The sequence below is a fragment of the Sarcophilus harrisii genome, chromosome 4 (assembly GCF_902635505.1).
Source record: "Sarcophilus harrisii chromosome 4, mSarHar1.11, whole genome shotgun sequence".
In the NCBI taxonomy this organism is placed as follows: Eukaryota; Metazoa; Chordata; class Mammalia; order Dasyuromorphia; family Dasyuridae; genus Sarcophilus; species Sarcophilus harrisii.
This window is the reverse complement of record NC_045429.1, coordinates 428643813-428665736: the sequence shown is the minus strand read 5'-3', so window position 1 is coordinate 428665736 and position 21924 is coordinate 428643813. Positions and strand designations below refer to the sequence as shown.

At 37.6% G+C, this 21924-nt stretch overlaps 1 protein-coding gene across 1 annotated transcript; it reads right to left on the bottom strand.

Annotated features, from left to right (window-relative positions):
* Nucleotides 1–6279: 6279 nt before the first annotated feature.
* On the bottom strand, nt 6280–11333 carry LOC100917781 (C-C motif chemokine 3). The gene is made up of 3 exons (XM_003770567.4): nt 11080–11333; nt 8535–8649; nt 6280–6455 (listed from the first exon to the last, which is right to left on the bottom strand). Exons 1-3 carry the CDS (start codon nt 11150–11152, stop codon nt 6314–6316), a joined length of 330 nt encoding a protein of 109 aa, XP_003770615.1. The 5' UTR covers nt 11153–11333; the 3' UTR covers nt 6280–6313.
* Between the last annotated feature and the right edge of the window lie 10591 nt (nt 11334–21924).

The window sequence follows — 21924 nt, the reverse complement described above, 5'->3', positions numbered from 1 at the left end:
GCCCCAGAAAAACTTCAATTAGAAGGTCAGATTTGCAGGTCTTGAAAGAAGAGACAAGAGTGAAGGAGCAGAGTATACAGGCATGAGGATGGCAAGTGCCAAGGTGTCAGGATGAGAGATGGATTTTCCTATTTGAGAGATTGCATGTAGGACAGTGGATTTTAGAGTGTGTAGAGAGGAATAATGCATGAAAAACCTGCAAAGATTGGCAGGACTTGAGTTATGATGAGATATGCTTTCTAAAATAAGTCAGTTGGAGGATATTCCAGTGGATGACAGCTCTAGTCAGTCAATAGCATTTATTAAGTGCCAGGAACCATGTTAAACCCTGGATCTATGTTCCTATAATCCTCGCATCCCTAAATCTCTTATCTTTTGATTCTGTGTGATCCTCAGTTCTTTTCCTTTTCCTTGTGTCCACCCAGAACACTAGTTCTAAGAAGAGTATTGGATGTTATTTTTTTCCTGGGGACCCAGACTCCCTCCCCCTCATTTAAATTACTCCTGCACATTGTGAGACATTCTATAGCCTCATTCTTCATCTATTCAGTCCCAATGCTCTCCTCTCCTCTCCTCTCTTCTGCTCTCCTCTCTTCTGCTCTCCTCCTCTCCTCTCCTCTCCTCTCTTCTTCTCTCCTCTCCCCTCCTCTCCTCTTCTCTCCTCTCATTTCCTCTCTTTTTTCTCCTTTATTCCCCTTTTCTCTCTTCTCCTCTCCTTTCCTCTCTTCTTCTCTGTCCTTCCCTCCCTTCTCCCTTCCTCTCTCTTTTCCTCCCATCTCTTCTGATTACTAACTTTGAGAGGCATGCCCCCATCATTGAGATCACTGACTCAAAGAAAGAAAGCCTAGAGAAATAGTTACAGTTCTATTGCAGCTTACAAAGCTTTTCTCATCTCACTTGGTTCTTATCACTGCCTTATGAGATCAGGTGGTGTGGAGTCCTTTACAGATGAGTAAAATAGAGACGAAGTGACTTGTTTAGAATCACACAACTTCACACGCAGGTTCTTTGATTGTAAATCTAATGAGATTCCCTAGCTCCAAATATGGAAGAAACCGATTGAACTAGGGCACAAAGTTCTTTGGAAAATGTAGTTGAGTTTTGCACTTCACCCTCATGACAATCTTTCCACCAGCTTGATCTTCCCTGTATTTATCTCAGGGAAAGAGTGAGGGAACAAATTTTTATTTAGTATGTACTTCATGTCAGACATTGTGCTAAACACTTTACAAATATTTTGTTATAGCCATATTAGTTAGCAAGTCGATAAACATTTAACTGTTTACTATATGTCAGGAAGAAGCCAGGTAAGTAGAGTGCAGGATTGGGAGTTGGGAAGACCTGAGTTTAGCTCTACCCTCAGACACTTAATAGTTGTGTAATCCTGGACAAGTCACCTAACCCTGTTTTCTTCAGTTTTCTTATTTATGAAAATGAATCGGAGAAGGAAATGACCAATATCTTTGTCAACAAAACTAAGGAGATTCAAGAAAAGTTGGACACAACTGAAAAATGATTGAACAAAAAATATATCAGTCACTGTGCTAAATGGTGGAGATACAAACAAAAACAAAAGACAAGATGTAGACAACTACGTACAAATATACAGGATACACTGGAGATGATCACAGAGAGTAGGTACTAGAAGTAAGAAAGGCTTGCTAATATAAGAAATGAATGTTTCTCTCTTATATTTAATAAGCTTTCACCAGTTCCTTGTGAGATTCTTCAAGGTGAGTCTTTTTGGGGGACTCACCCAACTTCAAATCTTTGAGTGTCAAATTGCTTTGAGAACTTCTGGCATTCAGCTTGAGAAGGAAGATGAAAGAGACAACCCCACTTCAGGTTACTGAAGGAAAAGACTCTGGGAGGTTAGCAGTCTTTATTCAGGTTCCCTTTCCCAGCTTTCTACTCTAGCAGTTTTGGGGTATGGATTTCCCCTTTGAGTGATATCTAGGACACTCTTTTGCTTCAACTAAGTTATTTCGCTCCCAGTGAAAGAGTTTGTTCATTCTGTGTTGTCTGATATATATTCTTTTATCTAGACCTCCTCTGATTTCTATTTTGTAATGATTTGGATGAATGAGCTTTTTTTGCTATTCTCTCTATTTATTAGGGAACTAATATTTTATGGGATAAACCTTGGATACAGAACTTGGGGTTCTCCTGCTCTTAAAAATTGACAAAAGTATCAGAAGTTATCTAGAATTATTTTGGAAATCCATTTGGTTGTACACTTGAATTTTATGCTGTTCAGAATGGAAAGATGTTATTAAAATAAAAGAAAAGAGCACTGAACCTAAGGATTAAATTTTAAAAAATAATTAAAAATAACTTCAAAGAAAATAACTGTAAACAGCTATATTTAAATTATTTGAATTTAGTGATCTATATCAATTTCTTCAGTTTCTTTCTAAGTCTTCATGAAGGTTCTGTCCATTCTCATTCACTTTTCCCTATGTACTTGTAGCTAATATATATTTTGTTTGTGTGGTTTTACAATATTTGTATCACATTATTTTATAAAATACTTTCTAGGAACGTGTATCCATTATAGTTATATTCCATTACTTTAATATGCTATAATTTATTTAACCATTCACCTATTACTGGACATTTAAATTGATTCCATTTAAAAAATTAAATAAAATAACTTCCATAAGAAAAAAACATATCAGAAGTTAGTTGGAACCCAATATATATCTCCTAAATAAACAACATTTAAGGGAGAAGATATATTTCAAGAGAGGAGAAGAGAAGAGAGGAGAGGGAGCAGGAGGGGGAAGGGAAAGGAAAGGAGAGGAGAGGAGAAGATATATTTCAAGGTACTGTCTTTATCTGAGTGGAGCAAAGGGTCCTCTGTCCCCAAACTCTTGCTTCCACTTCTGGCAGCAATGAAAGTATCTCTGGAGAAGTGGATGGGAAAAATGTTAGAAGTGTTGAAGTAGCAGAAATGAATGAAAATTGAAAGAGGCAACTTTGATGAAGTGACAGGTTTCTTAGTACTTGGCACTATCCAAAAGAGAAGTGGATTGCTCAGAAAAAAGTGAGTTCTTCCTTATTGGTCTTCAAGCAATGGCTGTAGGACAACTTGTTGGAGGTATTGGAGAGGAAGGAGAGAAGGGAGAGAGAGAAGGAAGGAGGAAAGAAAAAAGGGATGGAAGAGAGGAAAAAAGGGAGAGAGGGAGAAAAGAAACAAGTACTATTAAATACCTGTGTTCTAGCCATGGAGTTAAGCACTTTACAAATATCTCATTTGAGCCCCACAACAACTCTGGATGCTAGGTACCATTATTATTCCCATTTCACTGTTGAGAAAACTGAAGCAGACAGAGGTGAAGTAATTTACTAAGGTTCCATGACCAATAAGTGTCTGAAGAATGATTTTTTTTTTTTAAGCTTTGGCCTTCTTGAGTCCAGAGTCAATGCTTTTACTGTTGAATGTTGAAGCTATGCATGACAGGCAGGGAGTTTATGGTCTGAGGAACTCGGTAGCTCCTGACTCATATTCTGTGATAGTAGAAAGGGTGCTACATCTGAAGTCAGGATCTGAGTTCAAATGCCAGTTCTCCAATTACTACCTGAGTGACTTTGAAAAAATCATTTTATACTTCTCTGAAACCCATTGCCTTCTGTAAAACTGGGGCTGAAGATTTGTATAAAATCAGGGCTTCCTAACCTTTTTCATGTCAAGGAACCCTTGGTCCCAAATTTGTGTTGGAACTAGCTCAACAAAGCTAATTGTTAAATTTTCATTTTAAGATTCTACATCTGGAAAATTGGTTAATGCTACAAACAGGGTTTGATTTATGTTGGTTGTTTAGTTTTAAGAAAGTGATGGAGAAAATGCAGATTAAATTTAAAAGTGTGTGATGCATTTTAGTGAGCTGGTTGTTAAACATATTGCTGCCTTTGGCAATTTGGTGAAGCCTATGGACTCCTTAGAATAATATTTTTAAATGCGTAAGATACATTACATAGGATAACAAAGATCATTAGTTCTATTAAATTAATAATAGTTTAAAAAACAAAAACAAGGAATCCAGGTTAAAAATCTCTGGTTCAAATGATTTTACAGATCTCTCACAGTACTAATTGCTAAGATCTTATGATCCATTGACAATTCTCTGGCTTAACACAAGAATTCCTTCCCCACCTCCAGGGATAGAAATGGAATATTTTTCTCTTTGTGAAATTGTACTCATGATATTCAGAGACCCCTTAATTTCCCCTAGTGACAATGGTAAAGTCTTTCTCATTTACCTTATTCTGTGTTCTTTCTTAGAAAAAAAAACAAACAAACCAAAAAACCCCTTTTCATCCCCTAGCATTAAATGCAAATATTTGAGATGTTCCTCTTTTTTTTTCTCCCCTCCCCCTCCAATTAGAGCAGTTTTGGCATCTGACCAGGTTGTTCCTCAACCATATCTCTAGCCAAGCAGGGGACAACTGAAGACTTTACAATTTTTTTCTCTATACACAACATTTCATCTTTGATCTTTGGACTTTGCCCAAGCTGTCTCCTCTCCTCTTCCTCCCCCCTTCCCCTCCTGGAATGCTCTTACTCCTCAGTTCATCATCTTGGAATCTCCAAACTCCTTCATCATTCAACTCAATTGTTACCTCTTTCAAGTTCCCCATTTTTTTGTTCCCCACTCACAAATTTCTTTGGTCATATTTTATATATCTCTAGGATATACTTACCTGATTATATATTGTATCTCTCAATACAATGTAGACTTCTTGATGTAAGGTAAGTTCCATTCTGTTTCTGATGTGTTTTCAACATCTATCAATATCTAGCACAGAGTTAGTATAATAAAGAATAATGATATAATAAATGTTGACTTACTGGTCTCCAGTTTGTAATTATATACAAAAAGTTACTCAACTGTGACTCACTGACCCAGTGATATTCTGTTTTTAGCAATACATCACAAAGATATCAAAGACTGAGGGAAGGGATTTATATATAAAAATATTTTATAGTGAACTTTTTTTGTTATTTCAAAGAACTGGAAAAGATGGGTGCTTATTAGTTTCAGAATAACAACAAATTATATAATATGAACATAACAGAATATGATACCATAAGTCATGATGAAAGAAATGGATTCAGAAAACTTTAGAAAGAATGATATAAAATCATTCAGGGATAAATGAGCAGAAAATAATTTATAAAATGACTCCGATAATGTAGAAGAAAACAAATTTGAAATACCTAAGGATTTTGATCAGTTCATGATTAATTATTACTCTAGAAGAACAGGGATGAATCATGCTTTCCAAATCTTGGCAGGAAGTTGATAAACCAGAAGTATATAATAAAATATACTCTCTTTCTCATCTCTTTTTGTCTTTTTCTTCTCTTCCCCCACATGAACTTAGCCTATCTAAACATAGCTATGGAGCATGAGCTGCAGTTTGAAGTAGGGGAAGGTACTGGAGACAGAGAGAATAGTTAAAAGTTGCTGTAATTATCCAGGAGAAAGGAAATAATGACTTAAAGTAGAGAAGAGACAGTGAGAGTACAAATGCGAACATGACTGAGTCATATTGAACAGCTAGGATCATTAGAAAGTTCCAGTTGATTAAATGTGAGGAAGAGTTAGAGATGACATGAAAGTTTCAAAATTGACTTGGAGAGCTAATCATCAATAATGCAGAAGATGAGGAGATAGAGAGTGTTTTGGGAAAAGAAAATCTATCATTGATAAAATGAGAATCTTAATTAGAGAGCCTCTAAGGTCCTCCTTTGCAGCTAAAAAAACCTGAGTTTTTTAATCTAATATTTGTAGGTCTTCAGAAGGAGAGATCTTTGCAAACATTTTGTGGATTGGCAATTGGAAAGTTGGGCAAATGTTTAAGTATCAATTGTGTACAAGTCACCTGGGATAAAGAACCAAAAATAAAATAGGAACTTACATCCTACAGGAAACTCTGGTACAGACCAGATTTTCTGAAATGTTTAGTAATAAAAATAGACAATGATGGAGAGCATTTGAGGGTTAAAAAAAACTTTTAAAAACATTTTAGACGAGTTTTGTCTTTGTCTTTTTTGTTTAGTGGGGAAAAAATGCTATCCTATGTAGAACCAGTCTTATCAGTTTAATAAGTGTTGCCAGGGAATGTGAGACATTGGAAGTAATCAAGTAGACTTTTACTCATTGGCAACAGGACCAGTCCCATTTTGACTTTGGCATTAGAAGAGAATTCTGGGATTAAGAGGGACTTGGAGCAAAAGTTAATTTGGGGGTTGGAGGGAGGAGAGTGATCAAGAGGTCATAAGACAGCTTTATTTTAGAAACCATATTTATTCGACACTTGTGTTGAGATGTATCATTTGGGAGATGTCATCTTCAATATTTTTCTTCTGTTTCAGCTTGAACATGTACATCTGTACCCATTCATTACTGGGATTGGCACAGATTTGGAGGTCTTTTTTGGTGAAGAAGCTGGAGTGTGAGAAGTAGAAGAAAGAATAAAGAATTTAGCATTAGGATTCCCTTCCCCAGCACAGCTCACAGGTCTTTCTACTTCCCATGACCTCATCTCCACATAAAGCTTTAAGATTTTGTCTCAATCCCCAGTTTGAACCATGTATAAAGTGCTGGACCTGGAGTGAAGAACTATGTTCAAATCCTGCCTTTGATAGTTACTAGTTGGGTGATCTTGGGGAAGTGACTTAACCTCTCTCCGTGTCAATTTCTTCAACTGTAAAGTGGGGAGTATCTAATTCCTAGAGATGTGATAATTAAATCAAGAGGACATTTGTAAATCAATTTGTGATCCTTAGAGAGCTATAAATGCTAAGTATCTTCCTCCTCTTCCCTCTCCTCTTCTCCTTTCACCTACTCTTCCTCCTCTTCCCCTTTTTCTTCTTTCTCTTCCTCCTTCTCTTCTTCCTTCTCCTCTTTCAGTGACTCCATAGAAATATTTTCAGAAAATCCTCCTGATCTTTACTTCCTTTGCTCTCTCTTCCTTTTCTTTCCAGTAGGAGAAGCTCCCATTGGGAGTTGAGAGGCAGTTATGAGAAGGTTCAATTTGAACTTAGAGGATCTTGTTTCATATCCAGGCTCTGCTTTTTATTCTCTAAGAGACCTTGACAAATTGCTATTACTATTTGGGGTTTAGTTTCCCCATCTGTAAAATGAAAGGTTTCTAAAGTCCAATTCTATTCTAGATCAAGGTTCTTGTCATCCTGCCTGTCTTTCTGCAGAAGCCAGGTTAGAAACCCAGCTCTTTCCTTCTCTATCCAGCATTATGTCCAACCTAAAACACTGAATATAATAAATAGAGATTATTTTTTTCCTGTAGTTCTGGAATGCATTTCTTTGACATCACTCTTATAATTTATTTATTTTTTTTTTACTTCTAGGGCCTTCCCTCTGTAGATAATTTCCTATTTATCTTGTAAATTGTTACTTTATATTTGTCTACATGAATGTTAAAATTACATCTTGTTCTGGTCCCAACCCTGTCAGTATAACCAGTAAAATAAAATTTATAGAGAATCAGTATAAAGTCGTAATATTAGGAACTCAGATGCAAAGAGAAACCTGGATATCACACACAAATTGTCCCAGAAATCAAAGAGCATCATTTACAAATTATATCATATATTTATGGTTGACTAAAATTAATTAAATTAAAATGTAATCATTACAAATGACTAAAATTAACATCTTGGAAATAAGTACCGGATCAGGGGAAATTAGCTAGGATCTCTGTTTTGGTCCTCTGATATGTAAATTACAAGTGAAATTCAGATCTCCACAGTTCCAGATCATCAATCATTAAAAAGGTGTTGATAACTTTGAGATGTACTGTTGACATTTTACCCATGATTTTCAGATGATTTAAAAATATTAATGAAAGGAGCCGTTCTATTTCCCTAAAAGTCCTGGCAAAATGAGACCTCAAACTCCTGCCCTTTTCTCTTGAGTCCTTATTCCTCTCCACTTGGTCCATGCTACCTGGTACAACTCTAACCAAGGTTGTGTGGGGTGAGCTTTCTGTATCTTTCCCTTCTCATGCTCTTCTCCACACTGCCTGCCTTACTTCACTATCCTATCTCCCTCCTATTCTCATGCTGTCTGCCTCTGTGCCTCTTTCATTACTTGTCTCTGCTTTTCTTTGCTTTTTGTTCCCTCTGTTTAAATAAACTGTGATTGCCATCTCATTTCTCAATGCCAATCATAGTCTTTCCCAGCAAGTACCCAATGGACCAAGTGTGCTTGAACCTATGTCACACTTTCATAGTGATCAGTTCAGCATGTTTGTCTCCCTCATTAGAATCATGAGCTTCTGGAGAACAGGGACTATATTTTGCCTTTCTTTATATCCCTAGCACTTAGCACAGTGCCTGGCTCATAGTAGGTACTCAATAAATGCTTATTGACTGAATGAATCAACAAGGGTGCAAAGTTCAATCTCAGTTAACCATCTAGCCTCCATGAGGAACTGCTTTTCCTTCCCAAATCCTTTTCTGCTCCTCCCTGCACACTGATGGAGGCTGTGGAAATTCTACTCACATGACACCTGGCTTGTGGCAAAAGCTGCTGGTCTCGTAGAAGCCTGTCACAATTTTGTATGGGATCTTGCGTAGGATATAAGAGTGGCAGCAAGCTGATGGGATGTCATATCTATCTGTAAGAAAAGAGACAATATGAGGGTATGACATCCTGAATCTAGGTGAACATCACATGATCCTTCTAGCTCCCAGACAGTCAGTGAAAGAGGACATGGCTCTTAATTTCTTGTAGGAAGGAATTGGGAGGCTTCCACTTCTTTCTCTTTCTCTCTTTTTCCTCTACTTGCTTTAACTCCTCCTTTTGTTGCTAATTTTATTTCCCTTTCTCTTTCCTCTTTTCTCAATGATTTCTTTCTTTCTTTTTTCTTTCTCCAGGAGACTGAACTAGTGCTGCTCTAGTAAAGAGGGATGGAGGTTCAATGTGGACCATAATAGATTCCATTGAATCTTAAACATTCCCTGGGAAGATTTGATTGAGGGATAGGAAAACTAGTAGGACTTGATTGGATTTCTTATCTTTATTCCTTGAGAGTTATTATCATCTTGGGAATTTTCTCTTTGTCTGTAAAATGGGACTATAACCCATGGTATAATTAAAAGAATATGGGGCAACTAGGTGGCATAGTGCATAGATCCCTGGCCTTGGAGTCAGAAGAAGCTGAGTTCAAATCTAGCCTCAGACACTTGACACTTGCTAGCTGTTTGACCCTGGGCAAGTCAACCTCAATTGCCTCATGTCTCCTGCTCCTCCACTAAAAAATTCCAACCCCAAAGAAATAAACCCCAAACCCAAACAAAAATGACCAAAACAAACCAAAAAAAAAAAAAAAAAAAGGAAAGAAAGAAAGAAAAGAAAAGGAAAAAAAGAAAGAATATTAGATTTGAAGTTGGATAACGTGGGTGAAAATTTCAACTTTGTCACTATCTTTGTAATTTTGGACAAGTCATAATTTTTCTGAGCCTGTGAAAGGTTAAATCAACTTGCTGATAGTCATATTGCATCAGCTTGAACAGAGGTCTTCCTAAGGTATATTGTTATAGAAAAGATGGACCCTTATTTTATGGATAACTTTGGAGTTCAGATCTGGTCTCAGACACTTACTATCTGCCTCAGTTTCCTCATCTGTAAAATGAGTCTAATAATAGTATCTATCTTTTCCGGGTTATTTTGAGGATCAAATGAGATAGTTTATTAAGCTCTTTGCTAAAATAAAGTGCTATGTAAATGATAGTTATTTTTAAAATGTGCTGTGGCAAGCAAGGCAAGCAAGATGATATGCTTTAGTAAGAAAAGACTCATAGTACTTTGGGTATATTTCTCCATGGTAGATCTGTGGGAAGACATGAACAGGAGTTACAAAGGACAAGAAGATGTGGATGGATTGTGCTCTTCCTCATTAGAAAGAGTGCCCAAATCATGGAGATCACAGATGCATTGTAGCACTGAAGACACAATTAAAGTTTTATAGTTTGGGAGGTTCTTTCAGAGAATTAATTCCTAGTTATTTCATCTCATTCCTTTTAATTTCTTGTTTTCCTTTCCTGCTTCCTATGTAGGTGGCTGAACCTAGAGTAAGAAAGACTCATTTATCTTCCTAAGTTCAAATCTGTCCTCAAACACTTGCTAGTCATGTGGTCATGGCAAGTCACTTATCCCTACTTGCCTCAGTTTCCTTATCTATAAAAAGAGCCAGAGAAGGAAATGGTAAATTATTCCAGTAACTTTGCCAAGAAAACCCCAAATAGTTTCAAGGAGAATTAGACATAATTGAAAAAAACCTTAACAGCTCCTCTTTATGTGTTGACTTGCCTCATTAGTATCTAAACTTCTCTAAGGCAGGGGTTGTCTTATTATTGTATTTATTTAGCCAGAATTTGGCACAATGCCTGGCACATAGAAAGTGCTTAACAAATTATCTATCTATCTATCTATCTATCTACTCATCTATCTTACCTTATCCTACCTTATCTTATTTTACTTTATTTTATTGTATCTATCCAGCTATCTATCCATTCATCTATCTATCTGTCTATCTGTCTCACCTCCTTTAATCTTTTTTCAAACACAATGAGGTAGATAGTGTGGGGAATTCTTATTACCTCTTTTTATATGAGAAAGTAGACATTCTGAGTGACTTACCAAGAGTCACACAGCTAGTAAGTAAGGATGCTGGGACTCAAATTCAGGTTTTGTCAACTCAGAACATCCTTAACCTGAGCCCAAGAGACCTTGATTGCTGGTCAGAATTTTCAGGAGTTACACTCTCTCACCTTAGGAAATAAACAAATTACCCCAGGGCTGGTTCATCTCATGACACTTTCTCAAGATCCAGAGTAGTATTTAGAGGGAAACAAGAGAAGAACCTCCCCACCTTCTTAGAATGAAAAAGGAAGGAGAAAATCCCTTGAAGACACTCCTAATTTCAGAGCAGCTTAGGTAGTTTGTCAGTGACAGTTGTCACAGGTCTCATACTCCTCCTCATTAACATTCTTGACTTTTTCTTCACAAAGGGCTGATCCAAAAAAGGGAAAGTAATAAGACTCACCAAACCTCTCAGATTCAAAGCAGAAGCCGGGTATTGAAATGATGAGGATGGAAAAGATAGCCAAAGAGATCATGGTCCTTGGAGGTTGGAGGAGAGCACTTTCAGGAACACTCCCAGAACTTTCAAGATGCTTGTTCTGACAACTCTACTGCCTGGCTTGGGACCTCCTCTTTAAAGACTGTCTTTAAAGACAGTGATATCTGAGAAGGAACCGGATGAGAGAACCTTTTAAAAATATATAAGAATGTGACATGGTTATTTGAAAGTTCTGATGTTGGCAATTTTTTTTCTGAAATAAGAGAAGTGAAATTGGAATAAACGAGAAGTATAAGATTAAGTGATGAGTTTGGATTTCAGATCTGGACAGTATCTAGGTCAAATCATGAGGTAATATGAGAGAGAGAGATAGATAGAGAGAGGGAGAAAGAGAGAGAGAACGAGAGAGAGAGAGAACGAGAGAGAGAGAAAAGAGAAGAGAGAGAGAGAGAAAGAGAAGAGAGAGAGAGAGAGAAAGAGAAGAGGAGAGAGAGAGAGAGAGAGAGAGAGAGAGAGAATTTGAATTCCCTTAGAATGAGACCTTCCTCAGAAGTGGTCTATGAATAGAGTGGGCTGACGCAAGGAGAGGTAGTAAATGTTTAACAACTGGTCCTGAAAAAAAGATGTATGAAAGATACATTTTTAATTTTTTCTTTACCACTTTTTTAAATTTAGAAAAAAATCCCAAAACAAATAAATCAAGCTGAATTTATAACATTTATCAATTTATTTATTTGCTTATTTATTTATTCATGCTTCAGCTTGTGTTCATTGACAAATAATGTACTCTGTAGTCCACAGAACAATGAGTGCATATTTGTTCCAGATTGAAAACAGAAAAGAAATATTGGAGATACATGGACATTCACACAATGTGACAGGGCTGAGAGTTAGGTAGTGGGCAAGGAGTATAGTAAGGCCTGCTGCCTGGATAGTGGAATCTATTCTGGGAAGAATTTCCTTTCCATCCTAGGCTCCTCTGGCAACAGGAGGAAAAAAGTGGCATTTGATTAAAAGCTTCTTCCTCTCCCTGCAAGATAGGAGTACCTTATTGAGGACAAAATTAGTAAATATCACATTATTTACCCAAATGTATTAGTTTTTAACAGATAGATTCAGCTTTTATTTAATTTTTGACTTAAGGGTGTGGAACCAAGCACTTTCATTTACAGGTGGGGAAATTTTCATTTCAAATTTTCATTTGAGGTGGGGAAAGGGAAGTTGGTTCCTCTGGTCAGGAAACATGTAGAGGACCATATATGTTAAGAACTTGCAGTTAGAAAGACTGTGGCTAGTGCCCACTTGTACATACATAATGATAGCTAGATCAATTTAAAACAATACTGATATATTTTACTTTAATTCCTTTTATTAAAGATAACCTGCAGTACCCCAAACTAAACCACAGATTCTCTTCTTTTACATACCACCAGGGGTGTGCTAAACTGATATTGATGTTTCTAGGTGAGGAAATAGGAAGGTAGGTCTAATATAAAATTTCTTTAAGAAGAGACAAATCATTTGTTGTTGTTATTGGTTTTTTCCTCTCTCTCTCTCTCTCTCTCTCTCTCTCTCTTTATATATATATATATATATATATATATATATATATATATATGTATATATATATGTGTGTGTGTGTGTGTGTTTGTGTGTGTGTGAATAGTATTTTAGCTGTCTAAAGCCTACCGCTTTAGGAGTGGATCGAAATACCAACTGCAGATTTCATGGATGCAGGCAGGAGCAGGAAAAGGAAAAAGAGCAGGAAGTCATCCACAAGAATGTCTTCGAATGCCTTTTTATGGAACTGTCTGCCAATTTTAGAAGGCATAAATGCTCACACTGAAAATTTAACAATTGTCTTTCAGGAGCCTGGAATAGATGACTTCAGAATATCATTAGCTGAGGGGAACAAACTCAGTTTGAGGAGTTTAAAATATTAGAATTTGGGCATGCTTTCTGATCATTTCAAAAGTAGGCAGAAAAAGGTTGGTAGAGGTAGATACATTTTGAAGTTCAGAGTTGTATTCCCCCTTCAATTATGTACTAGATGGTGACTTCAGGGAAATCATTTACCCTCTTTAAATCTCAATTTGCTCATGAGCAGAATGGGGATAATAAGAACACATACTTCCTAGGTCATAGGGTTATTGTGAGGGAGACTGAAAAGAGAGAATGTATACAAAGTACATACAAACCTTAAAATTCCATATGAAAGCGAATTATTGGTGGCAGTGGTGGGGTAGTCTCTCCTGTGGCTTAAAGTAGAAGGTGGTATGATGTGCTATGAGTCTTGGCAAGGGCTACAAGAATACTTACATAGTTCATAATTATCCTACAGTCCTAGAGAAATCTCTAAGGGGCTCCTTTAAGAAGTAGGTGAGACGAATGTTTGTGGCAGCCCTTTTTGTAGTGCCTAGAAACTGGAAACTGAATGGATGCCCATCAGTTGGAGAATGGCTGAATAAATTGTGGTATATGAATATTATGGAATATTACTGTTCTGTAAGAAATGACCAACAGGATGATTTAAAAAAACCACTTGGAGACACTTACACGAACTGATGCTGAGTGAAATGAGCAGGACCAGGAGATCATTATATACTTCAACAACAATACTATATGATGACCAGTTCTGATGGACCTGGCCATCCTCAGCAAGGAGATCAACCAAATCATTTCCAATGGAGCAGTAATGAACTGAACCAGCTACACCCAGAGAAAGAACTCTGGGAGATGACTAAAAACCATTACATTGAATTCCCAATCCCTATATTTATGCCCACATGCATTTTTGATTTCCTTCAAAAGCTAATTGTACAATATTTCAGAGTCTGATTCTTTTTGTACAGCAAAATAACGTTTTGGTCAGGTATACTTATTGTGTATCTAATTTATATTTTAATGTACTTAACATCTACTGGTCATCCTGCCATCTGGGGGAGGGGGTGAGGGGGTAAGAGGTGAAAAATTGGAACAAGAGGTTTGGCAATTGTTAATGCTGTAAAGTTACCCATGCATATATCCTGCAAATAAAAGGCTATTAAAAAAAAAGAAGTAGGTGAGAGTCATAATTATCATATAGTACTAGAGAAATCTCAGCCCAATGATAGCTCCTAAGGGACTACTTTATGAAGTAGGTCAGAGCAACTGAAGGTACAGTGGGAGAAAGAGTAAAAGACTCTTGTTAGTTGAAAAACATTAAATTAAAAACTTAAAAAGAAGAAATGCGTGCCAAATCTGCAGGAAAAGGGAGCTGTGCTGGCATATCTGCCATGCCAAGCAAATTTCTGATTTCCTGAACCATTGTATGACTCACAATGATCTTGAATCTTACCTCTTCCTTTGACATTTTGGCTTGGCTCACCCTGGGTGCTTTGCTTCTTCTTAGCCTTAGTGTGGGTATTTTCTGACCTCTCTTCCAGATGATTTCTTCTCAAACTCAAAACTAACCTATATGGTTTTTTTTTCCTTTTCCTCACAGCCACACTCTGACCCTTTGGGATTTCTCTATTTCTATCAAGGGTGCCGTCATCCTTCCTATTCTTCAGGTTCCCACCCTCAGAGTTATCCTCAGATTTCCCCTTTTGTCATTCTGCATATCCAGTCAGTTGCCAAGTCTTGATAATTCAGCCTCCTTCCCAACTTTCAAAGCTTTTCTCTTTCATTAAACACTGCAACCTCCTTAGACCAGATCTTTATTATATATCTAATTGAAACACAATAGGGAGCAGTCAAACCTCTGTATCTTCTGTGTCTTCTTCTTCTAAATGAGGGGGGAGCAGGAACTATCAGTTTCTCAGAGGGAGAGGAAAGAGGAGCAGAGAGATCAGAAGTGATATTCACCTACCTCCCCCATGATAGGCACAAGACAAACAGCTCTTTTCCCCGTTTCTCTGTCCCATGAGTCTCCTAGAGTCATGTTCAAAATGACCTTACCAAAGTGGTCATTTGCCTGATGGGTAATGGAATGGGTATAATAGCCATTTCTGGAGTCTGATATCTACATTCTCCAGGCAGATGCTAAGAGTTAAGGGACCATAATTCCAATGAATGTGATGAACCATCAGAGCCACACAAGATAACGACATTCTGTTCTTCTCATCTTATGGTTAGAAAAGTCAAAATGGCAGCTCTTCCTCCATTGTAAATCAAGAACTCTAGGAGGTGAGAAGGAAAGGAGCCAGAGCAATACTAAGGCTCAGGCAATAAGTTCAGAGTCCTGATTGTCCCAAAACTTTTCTTTGTTGCCAACTTAAATGTTTTGCATGTTAGAATTCCTCACAGTAAAGAATACTGTGTCATAAATAGAGAAAAATATTTGAAAATCACTGATATACATCTTTAAGAAAATGCAAAATGGATATAAATTAATTTATAGGGGGAAGTAGTAGTACCTTAGGGGATCAGGAAAGACTTCATATGGAACTTGAACTGAGCTCTGAGTGAAAAAAAAAAGATTTAAAGAAAACAAGGTGGAGGTGGAAAGGGACTTCATTTCAGGCATGTGGGTCAACCTCTTATAAAAGTATGGAGGTGGATATGGGACACTTTTAGGGAGGAATAGCTAGAAGGCTACTTTGGCTGGACTGTATAGGATATGATGGGGAGTAGCATAGAATAAGGCAGGAAAGGCAGGTTGGAGTCAGATTAGGGAGCCAATGGAATATATTGAGCAAGGGAGTGACTTGGTCAGAAATTTAGGAATAGCACTGGAGTAGTTATGTGGGGAGTGAATTGGGGAAATGAAATATTTGTTGAGGTGAAAACCCACCGAAGGAAAAAACATTTACTAAGAGATGATGATCCTCTACTTTTATAAACTCTGTCCTTGTACCCAGAGAGCTTATCAATAAAGCTCTCTTCAATAAAAGAATTAAATCAACATTATTATTATTATTATTAGGCACATAACCACACTTTTGGTGACAAATGAAAGAACATAAAATAGTCCAACTAAAGGAATTCCTTGAGAAACTTCAGACTGACTCAGCTTCCTGTCCTTTCCCCCACCCTTCCTCCCTTCTTTCTTGGCAATTGGGGTTAAATGACTTGCCCAGTGTCACATAGCCAGGAAGTGTTAAGTGTTTGAAATCAAATTTGAACTCAGGTCCTCCTGACTTCAGGGCTGGTGCTCTATCCACTTAGCTGTTGCCCCCCCACCCCTTCCTCCCCTTTCCCTTTCTTCAGAGTTTTAATCAGTTGCTCCTACAAGCACAGAAAGTCAGCAGGAAGCACTGGGGAAATGAGAATTTCTATGGGACTGATTCTTGATTTCTTAAATTTTTACTAGACATTTTCCTTTATTTCATATCTTATTTCTGAAGCTTGAGTCTCTTTTTCCAGAATCATAGAATGCTCAAATGAGGAGGGTCATTAGGGGCCATCTAGTTTAAACTTCCCATTTTATGGATGATAAAAATGAGGTTCAGAGAGGCTTGTGGCTTGTCCAAGATCACATGGGAGTTTAGAGTTAGGTTTTTACAAGTTTTTCTGACTTTTCTGGGGCAGAACTAAGAGCAGTATGTGAAAGTCATGGAAGAATGTGCCTCATTTAGACATCAGTAAGGTATTGAATGTACTGAAAAATAAAGGGGAAGTCTTTTTGGATGTAAAGACAATATTCCATATCCCAGAAAGGGTCTGAGGCTTAGATTACTTAATTATGTTGATTAGGAACAGCAAAGACAAATGAATCTGGGATTGTATATAGTTGGCTTCTATTTCTTTGTTTTCAGCCGTCCCTCTGCATGAGGCTAGTCGGGAACCTGGAAAGGCAATGGGCACTTTAAGTGACCTGAGGGAATCCTGACCTAACCCTGGAGGCAAGCTTTGAGCAGGAAGGTCAAAATGGCAGTTCTGTCTAGGGCAAAGCCACCTCCTTCATAGCAAATCAAGAACTCTGAAAAGTGGAAGGGAAAAAAAGACATCGAGGAATCCTAAGATCCAGGTAGGTTTAGAGTCCTGTTTGTTCCAGAACTCATTCCAGAGCTCTGAGGTGACACACCTCAGAGATGAGACCCAAAGTTTTTGTTAATTTCTGGCTAAATGTGGTTGCCCTTACTGCAATAACAAAGTGGGTACTCTAGCTGAGAGGAACATGGTAAATTCCATTAGAGGCTGCCCATTGAAGAGTGAGCACAGGGAGGCCAGTGGATCATCTGAGATCCCATGTCCTCTGAAGATGTCCTAGGAAGGCTCAGACTAGTTTGGCAGCTGTAACTCAGTAGCTAAATGACCAATTGTGCCCGCATCAGCAGCTGCTGTGCCAAACAAACTACCTTCCTGGCCCAACCCAGCAGCAGTAAAACTTGGTGATGATTTGTATGAAAAACTTGCTTGGCTCTGTCCAGTATTCCCACATGTATTCCCCAATTGTGCTTCATCATCATTGTACTTTAATTCTGTGACTACTCATCTTGCTTCCACTTCCTCCTTCAGCTCTCTGCTGACTCTGGATGGAAAAGATTGCTGCCCAGATTTGTCTTCCTTCATGACTATTATTTTTGCTAAGCCATTTGAGTAAATGTCTTTTTGAAAAGCTATTTGAATCTGCTGGCTGATTGTTAAGGGGAAATACAATGATGGGAGCTCATTATCTACAGAGTTAGGAATAGTCATCTACCAGGATTATCTCTCAGACTTGAAGTATCTGTTACACTTCTGGGGATACAATCTACCAGATCTAGAATAAGTCAAGAAAGTGATCCTGGAACTGGTGCTGCAGTTTCAAGGAGATGAATTAATTTTTGATGTAAAGGACAAGCTTCCTAACAATTGGAGTTATTTCAAAGTGGAGGGGCATATCTTATTGAGTGGTGTGTTTCCCTTTCACAGAGGCGTTCAAAGAAAAGCTTTTCACCACATTGGGAATACTGGTCAATTATTTTGTTGTGAAAGGGTGGGTCAAAATGCTCTCTGAGGTCCCTTAAAATTCTCAGATTCTGTAATCATGAATTTATTTCTTCTGTATTGGGTTAGGCTTTTAAAATTATTTCTTTTATATAAGTCTATAGCCAAATCATGAGACTTCTAGAATGTCTGATGTTCTAAGATGGTTCTGTTTTAATGTAACAGTTGTCAGACATGGGGCTATTGATACCTCTTTGCAAAAACAATTTGCTGAGAAGCCTAACCTATTTAATCATAGAATCTAAACTCTTGAGATGAAAGAAACTACCTTCCCATTATTCCCACCCTTTATGTTAAGAGGAAAAAGGCAAAACACAAAGAAGGCAAGCAGCTTATTGGAGGTCATATAACTAATGAGGAACAGACCTGGGATTTTAGCCTAGGTTCTCTGACTGAGCTGAGCAGCTAAGTGACTTAATGGAGAGAATGCTGGACCTGGAATCAGGAACTCCAGAGTTCAAATATGGGCTCAGACACTAGTTGTGTGGTGTTGGACAAGTCACTTAATCCTGTATGTTTCAGTTTTCTCATCTGTGAAATGAATTAGAGTAGAAAATGGTAAGCCACTCCAGTATCTTTACCAAGAAAACCCCATCTGTGTCTCCAAGGGAGTCTTTGGAACCACCCATATCTATTTCCCAAGAAACTCTGACCCAAATCTACCAGCAATGGGCTCAGTGTTCTCTCCATCAATTAGGAGTCATGTGACCTTCCACATACAACATATGGCAAAGGCTGCCCTGTCCGACCTTGGTGAGGTGAGCCCAGGATACACAGACACAAAGACTCCCCACGAGGTCAGATGATAGGACTGAGTGCTCAAAGACTCAGATGACCCTTCCTTTTCTATTTGCTTGTGTTTTCCTACCATTTCCATAGAATTCTTGACAGACAGAGGCTTGATTTTTTTCAGACATACAGATAAAAACCAAACTGAGACCATTGGTGTTCACTGTAAGTTTATTTTTAGAAATCATATTTATTCTTCCACTTGATAAGGGACCACAGTTTGTGGCAATGTCCTCCTGACTTTAGGGCTGGAGCTTTGTCCATTGCACCAGCTAGCTGCCTCAGGCATAAGAATTTCTATTTCATTATAGAGTTAATAGGCAACTGCTGGAGTGTATTGGTATGATCAGGTTTGCACTTTAGGAAAAATTGGCAACTGGATGGAAAAGGAATTGAAGAGGGGACAACTGAGGCAGAGAGACCAAACGAAAAGTTATTGTGACAGGTGATAATCTTAACAGAGCCTGAATTGGAAAAAGTATCTCCTTTGCCTCTTCTTCTTCTTCTTCTTCTTTCTTACTTCTGTTTTCTCTATTTTTTCTCTTTCCCTTTCCTTCCCTCAGATTCTTTCTTTAAGAAAATTAGGCTATCATAGTCTTGGGTGGATGGGTGAATGCCATCAGAATGGCCCAGTTTAATAGCCCTGCAAAAAGAGAAGCCTTGGACATTTCCCGAGAAGGACCACATATGTGGGAGAGAAAGAGATTAGAGGATCCAATCCAATTGGGATGTAGGGCAACCTAAGTTCCTTCCTGTCAATCCTGCCAATCCTTGGCAAATTATTCCACTTCTCTATACCTTAGTTTTTCCAGCTGTAATCTTGGGATAACAATCCCAACCCCATTCCAGTAATGTTATGAAAACAGATCTGTGCATTGTTGGGTTTCAGTACCTACTATCATTGGGAAACAGGCTGCCACCTCCCATTTACCGAAAATATTTTAAAAAACAATAGCTTACCTTCTCCTATTCTTGACAATATTTCAAAAATCTCTAACATTGGCTTGTTCTCATCTAATAGTTTTTTCGATACCTGGGAATATCGTTCATATGGGCATTTTTGAGTCCTATTTGTGATCCTAGTTCCTAGACCAGTGCCTGGCACATAGTGGATCCTTAATAAATGCCTTTACATTTTAAAAAGTTGACATTGGTTATTTTGTGCTCTTCTTATGTAACTTATCTTTTTTTTTATATGGGAAGTATATGGATACTCTTCCATTTTTCTGATGGCATAAGAACTTAGATGTAGAAATAGAAGGAATCTTTGAGGTCATTTAATCCAAGTACCATAGATTCTCTGAATCTAAAGCTAAGGTTCTTTCTACTATATAAGGTTATCTCTTCTTATCTCCCTGTCATAATTCTGTGTCATTCCATAATATATTGCTGTGGGCTCATGACCACCTCTCCATTGCATTTTGGGTCTAAATTCTTAGTGTTACAGGTTTCAGACAGACAACATGATTGGAAAAATGTTTTTTTTTTTTTTTTGGGGGGGGGAAGGGTTGGAATTATTCAATTGGGGTATAATCATTTCAGTGTGGAAACTCCCCCAGGGAGATCAACACCAGTCTTGTTTACAGTTACCAAGGTAGCTGAGAAGTTAAATGAATTGTTTATGAGTATATAGATAATCCACATTATCTATATTATATAATATATTATATATAATATATATTATCAGAAGCAGGACTCAAACTCAAATCTTCTTGAAGAATACTGGTTTTATAAAGTTGGATCTTTGTTTCAAGAAGTTTAGAGTCATTAGAACTGTGTGATTTCCCAAAGATCATTCAGCATAGATGTTCTATTTGTATCCAGCTGAGAAAGTACTTTGGGAATGGCATGGACAAGTTATGAATGAGTTGATGTCCTTAATGTATAAAAACATTTGTTTTTATCAATGAGATCTTAGGTCCACTGGAAGTTTGCAGGTATATTGGTGATTACAATTAACAAAGCACTTCCAGAAATATTACCTAATTTGGTTTTTATCATAACCCTATGAATTAGGTCTACAGGGATTATTGTTCTCATTTTATAGTTGAAGAAACTGAGGTTTGGGGAGTGAAATGACTTATCTTGGGTGAAATTGCACTTTAACCCACGTCTTTCCCTACCCATGACTGTATTAGGGCAATCCTGAAATAAGAGAGCCTAAGACTCTTAATTAGTCAGTCAATCTGTGCCAAGGACTGTACTAATCACTGGGATTTTTTTTTTTAAAAAGGCAAACCCCCCCCCCCCAAAAAAAAAAAACAAAACCCAGTCCTTACCTTTGAGGAGCTCACAGCCTAATGTGGGAAACAATAAAAGCAAAATATATACAAAATTAAAAATAATAGACTAAAGGCACTAGAGTTAAGAGGGGTTAAAAATGTTGGAACTTGAAGGAAGCTAGGGAAGTCAGGGCTTCTTTATGCTGGGTCAGAGTGTTTAAGGCATATTATTTCCCACCTTGGGAAAGACACATGGACATGTCTTCTCATGTGCCTTGAAAACTGACTGGTCCATTTCATGATATTTCTCAAATGTTAAAAAGATGGATTTTGAGCTGGGCAGGAGAAGAAACTTCTAGATGGAAAGGGAGAAGGGGTTACCTTTCAATTTTGCAGCAAGGCCAAGAAATGTTTCCTTTTGGCCAAAAGGAAAGAAAATAGTTCGATTCACCAGACTTTTTGGCTTCAAAGCAGAGATTAAGTACCAAAAGGATGAGAATGGAGAGGACTGTCAAGGAGACCACGGTCCTTGGACATGGAAGAACACTATCAGGAGTAGATTCAGAGTTTGCAGGATATCCACTGCCTAGTAATCTTTATATGTGCTTGACGACTGAGAAGGAAAAACAATAAAAAATATTCCAAGACTGAATGCAAACACATTCTTGAAAATGTTGAGTTGCACTATTTGTTTGAAAAATAGGGAACTAAAATTTGAACAAAACAGGAAATAGAAGCTGGAGTTATGAGTCAGGATGTACTGACCTACAGAGTATCAAGGGTCACGTACTCCAACCTTCCCCTTCCTCTCATAAACACAATACATTTCTTTTGCTAGTGAAGATTTGTTTACTATCCTAAATAGGAAACTTTCTTTGGGGGAGAT